At 44.2% G+C, this 9,984-nt stretch overlaps 2 protein-coding genes across 3 annotated transcripts in view; both read left to right on the top strand.

Annotated features, from left to right (window-relative positions):
* The window catches only part of LOC106575914 (60S ribosomal protein L31), a 2,450-nt gene extending 235 nt beyond the window's left edge, over positions 1-2,215 (top strand). The window contains exons 2-5 of the mRNA XM_014152636.2: positions 266-369; positions 646-771; positions 1,781-1,893; positions 2,145-2,215. Of these exons, the coding sequence (XP_014008111.1) occupies positions 266-369; positions 646-771; positions 1,781-1,893; positions 2,145-2,176 (375 nt within the window). The 3' untranslated portion in view covers positions 2,177-2,215. The remainder of the gene's footprint in view (positions 1-265; positions 370-645; positions 772-1,780; positions 1,894-2,144) is intronic.
* Positions 2,216-4,648: 2,433 nt separating this feature from the next.
* chsta (Carbohydrate sulfotransferase 10) lies at positions 4,649-9,254 on the top strand. Of its 2 annotated transcripts, XM_014152633.2 has the most exons (6): positions 4,649-4,747; positions 5,196-5,344; positions 5,531-5,640; positions 5,772-6,009; positions 6,235-6,340; positions 6,846-9,254. In XM_014152633.2, exons 2-6 carry the CDS (start codon positions 5,233-5,235, stop codon positions 7,402-7,404), a joined length of 1,125 nt encoding a protein of 374 aa, XP_014008108.1. In that variant the 5' UTR covers positions 4,649-4,747; positions 5,196-5,232; the 3' UTR covers positions 7,405-9,254.
* The last annotated feature ends 730 nt before the right edge of the window (positions 9,255-9,984 follow it).

Raw genomic sequence — 9,984 nt, 5'->3', positions numbered from 1 at the left:
ACCGTACACACCACAGGCTCCGTAACATGCTAGCTGGCTAGCTACCAGACATAACATATACTTTTGCCAGCTAACGACAGGCGGTCCAATGAATGGTTACATTTAGCCAGTTTCATGAGACATTTTTGTTTCGGTGGAGCAGGGATGTTTTCCTGTATTGGACGTTAGTGTACCTGGCTAGCTAGCTAACGTTAGCCTAGCAGGTCTGGCGTTTTACTTTGTATGGGGCAATCTCAACTTGAACCGTCCCGGTTTATCTTTTCAGATGGCGCCTACCAAGAAGGGAGAGAAGAAGAAGGGGCGTTCAGCCATCAATGAGGTGGTTACCAGAGAATACACCGTCAACATCCACAAGCGCATCCATGGAGTGTAAGTACTGTGGTGCAAATGGACAAATTCACCAACAGAAGCCGGGTCAATGTTGGCTCAGCGTCCTCAAAACACTTGTCATTTGCCACTGAAGTCGTTTTTCATCAGTACCAGAGGATATGGTCTGGTGTGACATATGGGAGTATTTACATCACAGAGCATGGCTGTTGACAAATCTGCTGTTCCTCTAAATTGGCAGGTGTCCCGCAAGATGTAGCCTAGTTTTTGTTAGTTCCCTGCGGCTGGTCTTGATCAGAAGGTTCCTTCTCTCTACAGGAGCTTCAAGAGGAGAGCTCCTCGCGCTCTCAAGGAGATCCGCAAGTTCGCCATGAAGGAGATGGGGACTCCTGATGTACGCATCGACACCCGCCTGAACAAGGCTGTGTGGACCAAAGGCGTCAAGTAAGGACTAATGAGACGCCTGTTTTAAGATTCATCGGGTGTATTCATTAGTGCACACTGTAGCAGAATGTTTTGCAACAGTAAACATGGGGTTTCTATTGGACAAGTTCAGATAAGTTTCTCCCCGTTTCTGCTGTTTGCTTCCATTTGGTTTCTAGTGAACACACCCCTGTTATCATATGAATCAGGTATTACTGTACTTGTGTTTCCCAAACCACATTGAGTTGGTTAAACAATCACTAAGCCCTTTAGTTGAATCTGGCACTTTAAGCAGGATTAAACGTTTTGAAACATTCAGATAGAAATAGGCTATATTGATCAAACATGCCTCTCTGACATGTAGAATAAGGAATCACATCGGCTCTGTTCATGGAATTTCTATCTGCAACGTTCGAGAACGTTTGGCAACGGAACATGGCCCAGGTGTGCTCCCTCAGGAACAAATACATGTTGAAATATCAAATAGGTGGAAAACCTGGGGGTGCTTGAGGAATTGGTTTGGTAACAGCTCTTTATTAGCCCATACAACCACTTATGGTTGTTGACACAAATAGCACTACAAATATTGTTGCACAACCATGTTTTCATTCTGCTTAGTACTTACGTTCATTTGTGTTATGTACAGGAACGTGCCATACAGGATGAGACTAATGTTCACTTGTGTTATGTACAGGAACGTGCCATACAGGATGCGACTAATGTTCACTTGTGTTATGTACAGGAACGTGCCATACAGGATGAGACTAATGTTCACTTGTGTTATGTACAGGAACGTGCCATACAGGATGAGACTAATGTTCACTTGTGTTATGTACAGGAACGTGCCATACAGGATGAGACTAATGTTCACTTGTGTTATGTACAGGAACGTGCCATACAGGATGAGACTAACGTTCACTTGTGTTATGTACAGGAACGTGCCATACAGGATGAGACTAATGTTCACTTGTGTTATGTACAGGAACGTGCCATACAGGATGAGACTAACGTTCACTTGTGTTATGTACAGGAACGTGCCATACAGGATGAGGGTACGATTGTCCAGGAAGCGCAATGAGGATGAAGACTCCCCAAACAAACTGTACACACTTGTCACGTATGTCCCTGTCACAACATACAAAGGTGAGGCGTACTCAATACCAAATGTGCCTTCATAGGTTTGCTACAGTATAATTTATTCGGACTTGTGCTGAAATGTCAACGACAGTCTCAATTACTGTATATCCCTGTTTTGTTCTTGATTTTTCTAATAACAAATACACCAATATGAAAGATTTAGTTTTATCATCTTTTCTGTCCTAGGATGATGAAGACAGAGGTTTATTATTGTCACGCTCTGTTGCTAAAACCTTTTTTCTTTCCTTTGTCAACAGGTCTACAGACAGTCAATGTTGATGAGAATTAGATCTGTCTTCAACGCTTGTAGAATAAATGTATAAAATGAGTTTTGTCTGATGTCTTTATTATACACTACAACAGGGTTCCCCAACTTGCGGCTCACGTGCTGAATTTGGCCCGCGGGTTTTATTCCCCCCCCCAGTTTCCTGAGATAAAATAGAATTTTTGTTTGGTGGAAAGTTGAACATAAGATTGTAAAAACACCAGGAAGTCAGCTCTTAGTGATTTTAATTTCACATCTGTTCCCAAGTATTCCCACGCATAATAGAGAGATACGTGATCGTATAGAAATGTAAGCAAGGTTTGAAATGATTGCTTTAGTCAAACATCTGTTTTGGCTTCTTGCAGTCAATTTGCACTAGAAATTATTTGTAATTATGTTCCAGCCCCCCAACCATCCCCACTCCCCAAAGAAATCGTCCTGAGGCTGAATCTAGTTGATGATCCCTGCACTACCAAGTAGATGAACTGTTATGAATACAGGCCTACTTGAAGCGGGTCTGTGACTTGCATGTCTGAATGAGGTTGGGTGCCTAAATGTAACTGTATTCATGACATTATAAACGCACAAACACCTCACACATCTCCCTTCCTTTTCTATTGACTCAAGCTACTGCCTTGTTCAACTTCCTCAAACGCCTTATCCTCTGGAAGACCGTTGTCCAAGAACTGCCAGAACCATGATATATTTATTTGTTAGGTTCTTTGAGATTGTCATTGTGATGATAAGCACTATATATAATACATATTAGATGTGATTGAAACCCTATCTATTGACCAGTCATCTGTGTTAGCCAATATAGTCTCTTGAGGGTTTACCCATCATTTCCAAAAATGCAAATTCTCTTGAATCCTGATCCCAGTGCCTATAGCCAGCTGGAGAGTTTTGCATTTTGAGTGCAAATTTCAGACACTCCTCATCTCGTCTCTGCCACAACAGTTATATGGGCTATTCTGATGCAACATGGGGAGATTTTTAAAATGAAATTTACACTCAATTTCTCCAGCTGGCTGCCACAGAGGGTGTTGCGGTCTGCCCTCCAGGACACCTACAGCACCCAATGTCACAGGAAGGCCATAAAGATCATCAAGGACATCAACCACCCGAGCCACTGCCTGTTCATCCTGCTATCATCCAGAAGGCGAGAGACTGAAAAACAGCTTCTATCTCAAGGCCATCAGACTGTTAAACAGCATCACTAGATGCCCTCCACCCAGTACTCTACCCTGATCTTAGTCACCGTCACTAGCCGGCTACCACCCAGTACTCTACCCTGATCTTAGTCACCGTCACTAGCCGGCTACCACCCAGTACTCTACCCTGATCTTAGTCACCGTCACTAGCCGGCTACCACCCAGTACTCTACCCTGATCTTAGTCACCGTCACTAGCCGCCTACCACCCAGTACTCTACCCTGATCTTAGTCACCGTCACTAGCCGGCTACCACCCAGTACTCTACCCTGATCTTAGTCACCGTCACTAGCCGGCTACCACCCAGTACTCTACCCTGATCTTAGTCACCGTCACTAGCCGGCTACCACCCAGTACTCTACCCTGATCTTAGTCACTGTCACTAGCCGGCTACCACCCAGTACTCTACCCTGATCTTAGTCACTGTCACTAGCCGGCTACCACCCAGTTACTCAATCCTGCATGGAATCATAGGTCACTTTAATAATGTTTACATACTGTTTTACTCATTTTATATATATATATACTGTATTATAGTCAATGCCACTGACATTGCTTGTCCTAATATTTATATATTTCTTAATTCCATTCTTTTACTTGTAGATGTGTGTGTGTTGTTGTGAATTGTTAGATACTACTACACTGTTAGGAGCTAAGAACACAATCATTTCGCTACACCCGCAATAACATCTGCTAAATATGTGTACGCGACCAATACAATTTGATTTGATTTAACCTCCCTGGCACATCCAACGGGCTGTAAGGAAGGATGAGCTGTTGGGGGGGTTCTTCTAAACATCCAAGCCCAGCTGCTCCCCAAGAAGACCAAGAGCAACAGCAGCAATGTCATTTATGCAAACAATGCCAATAATACCCATGATGCTGGCCATGTAACTGAGGAATTGCTATGTATTTAATAAAATAAGTATTTCACACGGTAAGCCTTATCCTGATATGTGTGTATGGATGTGTATGTTGTGCAACACTGATACCTCTGTCCCTGATACTTATTCCCACTGGCATCTGAATGTCCAAACACACATGACCAGCAGCATGATATGACTGGGGCGAGTAATCAGTGTTGCCTTGTGTGTCATATGAAGCCATGTATGATGGCAGCCCATAGGCTAAGCTCATCTTGTATTTGCAGTGAGCATATGCACAACTTTTTGTGTAGAGTTTAAAAAAAAAATACAGGCGCATTTAATATCACTGGCCAATTGCATAGCTAGTTCTCGGGTAGTCTTGTTGTGCGGTGTAAACATTTGAACGCTAGGGGGCGAAATCGGTCTGTGTTATTGCATCAACAACATGAAGAATAACGGGACAGGTACGCGAACATCACAATAAACGTTACTATTGCATTAGTTGCAATTACACAGCAGGTAAGACATCACATTTGGGTTGTACAATGGGACACTAGCTATCAGATCGTTTTCTGATCAAGTCAAACTTACTCAGGAGCAGGCCTCGCCTGCTACACTATTCGGAATGGTCAGAATTATGGCTAGCTAGAAAACAGCAACAAGCTAACGTTAGCTGAAGTTGATCTCGCCCTGGCTTTCAGTAGGGACAGTTGTTTTGACCACGCCTATAGTTAGTTGGTGATTGGCATAAATGGTAATGTAGTTTTACAGCCTGCTGAAATGGTAGCCTATGGATGCTAAGCTAGCTGGGTAGCCTGCTAAGTAACTAGTCTCTCCTCACTGTGCCGGTGGAGCGCCCGTCTGAGTCCAAAGATTATGACAACTAGCTAACGTTAACTAGCCTTCAGTCCAAATGTGCTGAGTCTGGCGAGAAAGACTAGCTGCTATTGCTAAACAGCTGTTTCAGCTGTAGGTACCGTCGCTACTTCGATGGCCCACGGGTGATGCAAATAACGATGCGGCACCACTGGCTGCTCCTCGGGGCTTGCGGCTGGGTGTTGCTCATCCTCGTGTTTGCCAACAAGTTTATCAATTTTAACGCCAGAGCCACGGATGGTAAGTTATCAGACTGAAACCTGATTTTTGTTTTTCTTCTTCTCATCAATACTAGCTATCTATACCTTTCAGTGATTGTTCAGCTGGAGTTGGAGCTATAGTTACATAACAGCTATGCTGTTAGATGTAAATGTCTAGTCTCCTCCTTGGAATTGTCTTGTGATCTCTTAGTGTTTTGCGTTTCAGACTATGGGGAGAAGACTGAGATGCAGAGTTGGACTCAACCAGGAGTTAAGACCATCAAATCACTTCCAGCTCAGAAATCAGACAGAAGAGCTCCCAAGTCATCAGATCTGGTAGGTGTTTTGTTTGTGTGTGTGTGCCCTTGAAACAGAATCATCAGTTACTTGAAGTGTGTGTGTGTGTGTGTGTGTGTGTGTGTGTGTGTGTGTGTGTGTGTGTGTGTGTGTGTGTGTGTGTGTGTCAGTCCTCAGTAGGCCCCTCCTCCATGGCCAACCCAACAGACTGGAACACTGTGGAGACGAGGCGTCTGGAGCTGCTGTCAGCCGTGTGTAAGAACGACTCCCTAAGGAACCTCACTCACACCTCAATCAACAAGTTTGTCTTGGACCGCATCTTTGTGTGCGACAAGCACAAGATCCTCTTCTGCCAGACCCCCAAAGTGGGCAACACTCAATGGAAGAAGGTCCTCATTGTTCTCAATGGTGAGTGAGAAGGACGGTAGGGGAGTCAGTGTGGGAGGGAGGGAGTGAGTGAGAGAGGAAGGAAGACAGTGACGGAGTGTCAGTGAGTGAGTGAGTGAGTGATGATGATTTGCAAAAGTTGACTCAAAATGTAAGCTTATCTGTCTGTAAATTGTAGTGATGTAGTAGCCTCGATCCCAGTGAAGGACTAAAAAGCTAGTGTTCTTCTGTCCTTTTGCCCTTCAGGAGAGTTCTCCACTGTGGAGGAGATCCCAGAGAACCTGGTTCATGACCATGAGAAGAACGGACTGCCCCGCCTCTCCTCTCTGACGGAGAAAGAAATCACTAAAAGGTTAAGGCCCTGCTCCAATACTTCAGAAATGCATCCTACCTTCCTTCCTTGAAGTAATCACAGATCTGAATTAGTTAGATTGGTTAAAGTAATTATTATCATTTTTTTGTAACCTTTATTTAACTAGGCAAGTCAGTTAAGAACAAATTCATATTTTCAATGACGGCCTAGGAACAGTGGGTTAACTGCCTTGTTCAGCGGCAGAACCACAGATTGTCTTGTCAGCTCAGGGATTAGATCTTGCAACCTCTCGGTAACTAGTCCAACGCTCTAACCACTAGGCTACCTGCCGCCCCTGATGGTAATAAGATGGTTAATGCACTAATTGTAAGTCGGTCTGGATAAGAGCGTCTGCTGAATGACTCAAATGTTATAGAGCTGTGCTTACGTCAAGGAAGGACGGCTAGTTTTGCTAAACATCTTTACTGACTTGTTTGGCCCTGTATCCATTGTGGTGTTCTGATTCTATGGCACTCACACTGTGCTTTTTGTTTTATCTCGCCAGGTTAGCCACGTACTTCAAGTTCTTCATCGTCAGAGACCCGTTCGAGCGTCTCATCTCCGCCTTCAAGGACAAGTTTGTGAAGAACCCGCGCTTCGAGCCCTGGTACAAGCACGACATCGCTCCCGCCATCATCCGCAAGTACCGCAAGAGTCACCGTGACAACGACAACAACAAGGCGACTACGGGCCTGCGCTTCGAGGACTTCATCCGTTACCTGGGCGATGAGCCCGGGCGCCGCCGCATGGACCGCCAGTTCGGGGAGCATGTTATCCATTGGGTGACGTACGCGGAACTCTGCGCCCCCTGTGACATCACGTACAGCGTCGTGGGGCACCATGAAACTCTAGAACGCGATGCCCCCTACATCCTGAAAGCTGCCGGGATAGAGCGTCTGGTATCATACCCCACCATCCCCCCAGGGATCACCCGTTACAACCGCACCAAGGTGGAGCGCTACTTCTCAGGCATCAGCAAGCGGGATGTCAGGCGGCTTTACGGCCGGTACCAAGGAGACTTCAGCCTCTTCGGCTACCCCAGCCCGGATTTCCTGCTAAACTGAATGACGACACTAAAGAAAGACTGTTTTGCAATGATATTATAATAATATAATGTCTCTCTAATCTAACATGCATCTTAATCAGTGTGTGGTTTACTGAAGAGGTAGGGAGGGTGTAGCTAGCTAGCCGCCTAGCCTGGAGCCATAGTAGAGACTAGTGATCCCCACCATCTGGGGTCAAGCCAGGGAGGGATGGAGACTACAGGTTGGTCTGATATAACGTGCTGATCTGCTGTACGATGATCGTCACTCCTCTACCAGGCTGACGGTAATTCCTGCCTCGACTTAGCAACACTTCCTGCCTCTGCCTAGCAACTGTCACCATGGGCGATGACTGTACTACATGCCTCTACTTCCTGGTAGCCGTCACCATGGTGGCCATGAATAGCATGAGGACCGAGGTGATGGACAGTTACTATGGTCATGGCTAATGGCTATATTCGCCATACGACCAATGAATTAAGTGCCACATTTTAATGTTATTTAACAAAGCTTTTTGTATTATAATAATTACTTTATTTAAACCAGAGATTACTGTTACATACTGTGCTAAATTGTACCACCCTCTGCACTACTTCCACACAAAGCAGGTCTGCTGCTGTAACTGCATTATGGACTAACACTGAAGTGGGTCTGGGAGACAGTAGCCTGGTTAAACCAGACTGAATGCTGAGCACACCAGTGAAACGTAGCAGAATCAGTTTGAATGCGAGGTTATAGAGATGGTAGTGAAACACTAACCGGTTAACAATATCAGAGCCCCAGCTCTCTTCCCTCCAGTCTAACCGCTCATACAGAGTAGAGCAACTCCATCTAGCTTCAACACTCAGCACCTTTATAAATGGTGTGATTCTGTTACCTCAAAGGGTTGACATGCGCTGAGTTGGAGAAGTCTAAGTGTCAGCTATGCCTGTGTTCAGGTGACAGGGGGAAAGGTTCACTGTGGCGTAACCCCTGCTGATTGGCTGACGCTACTGCAGTGGATAATACTATGCCTGTATTATATCATGGGGTGTACAGTCCCTGGGTCTTACCTCATGTTCCCGTCCAGTAGACAGACAGACAGATATATAGATGTCCTTCAGGGTTAATGCAGTTAAATCCAGCCCACACACATAATAATATGGGATCATGGCAATATGGATTGGAGGCATACAGCCAACCCTCTTCTATACCCATACTTATGTCGAAGAAGGTGGATGAACAAAGATGTCTTACTCAGGCTGTTTACGTTCTAATTAAGGGGTGGCTGTCCCGTAGACACCAATGCGATAGCAGCTGTGTCTGGTCTACTTAGTTCCTTGACTGTATATAAACCATAAAGTGAGGGAGTGGGATGCCTCGCTTCCTCTTCCGTCTCAGTTTGCCACCTGTAAGGGCAGTACATTAGACTACATTGGCACTGTACCTGGGAGAAGGAAAAATGGTTTCATTTTCTCATCCTCAGAACTGTTATTTCACAATTGAATTCCATGAATTGTCTTATTCTTCATTCTAAACGACACCGTCCAATGGCGTCCATGAAGAGAAGTGAGTGACAGTTTCCTGTTGACCTTTTTTAATCAACCAATGTTTGGTATGGTCAGTCACATGGTATTGACAGAGCTAGCTGGACAGGGGATGGTTACTGAGTAATAAAGGTTTCATGTAAAATATAAAACTGGTCTTCTGCGCTCTTCTCTGTACCACAACAGTTAAACCCTGCAGTAGACCTGATATTGTCATTCTAGCAGTAGACCTACCACCAGAATTCATTCAATTACACCTAGGGCTGGGCCATATGGGCAAAATATTATAGCACAGTATTTCATGATTTTTAAAAATGATTTTTCATAATAAAAGCTCTAAATGTGCTTTATGAGTAGTGTGTGATCCTAGGGTGGCAACACATACATACTAAGTGATTTCAAAATGGATCTTTCTCCATTCTGATTGTTTTACACTGTTCAATTCAACTTAAACCCCCAAAAACTAATTTTCATCAATTTCTGCATTTGAGATCATTTCCACACTGCCAAGTAGGGCTACACGATATGGGCAAGCAATCTGGGCCTTACTTTTAACCAAATGTTGCAATTTGACTTGCATTTAGAGCATAACACTTGGGTTAACTGTTGGAATCATGGAAATATGTATATTCTAGTTATATAATAGTGGGCACTATAAAATACAGTGTTGTTTGACATGACAACGAATGAAAATCCCAGGGAGGAGTTATTGAGAGTGTAGGAACTAAAGTGTTGATAGGTGTTTCCTAGGGGACCCTATAATCTTTGGCTACATTGAATGTTATTTTTTAGTTACATGAAGTAGCTAACATATTCTTGCTTTGCGTTTACCTCTGATTTAGAAGATACTGTTGCACAAACATGCTGATTTAGGTCTACGCCATCACTGGTATTATTAGGCTGCTCTTACTAGTACATGTATTAGCTAGCGATTAGCATTAGCGGCTAACAAGAAAAGCCAAACTAGCGGTTGGCAGATGTAAAACACAAGCTAATAGTGTAATTATAGAACGCTAGGGGATTTACATTAAGAAGCAAAGTGACAACTGCATCGTTGTCATCAACATTGTTGCAT

Source organism: Salmo salar, chromosome ssa17 (assembly GCF_905237065.1).
Source record: "Salmo salar chromosome ssa17, Ssal_v3.1, whole genome shotgun sequence".
Classification (NCBI taxonomy): Eukaryota; Metazoa; Chordata; class Actinopteri; order Salmoniformes; family Salmonidae; genus Salmo; species Salmo salar.
Note: the sequence above shows the minus strand (reverse complement) of the source record. Positions and strands in the feature narration are given on the sequence as shown.

Excerpts from the sequence above, each read along its gene's own strand:
- chsta (XM_014152633.2), top strand. The coding sequence starts at position 5,233 with ATGCAAATAACGATGCGGCACCACTGGCTGCTCCTCGGGGCTTGCGGC. Across the intron at positions 5,641-5,771 it reads CTCCCAAGTCATCAGATCTG|TCCTCAGTAGGCCCCTCCTC; the intron begins GTAGGTGTTTTG and ends TGTGTGTGTCAG. Across the intron at positions 6,341-6,845 it reads GAGAAAGAAATCACTAAAAG|GTTAGCCACGTACTTCAAGT; the intron begins GTTAAGGCCCTG and ends TTATCTCGCCAG.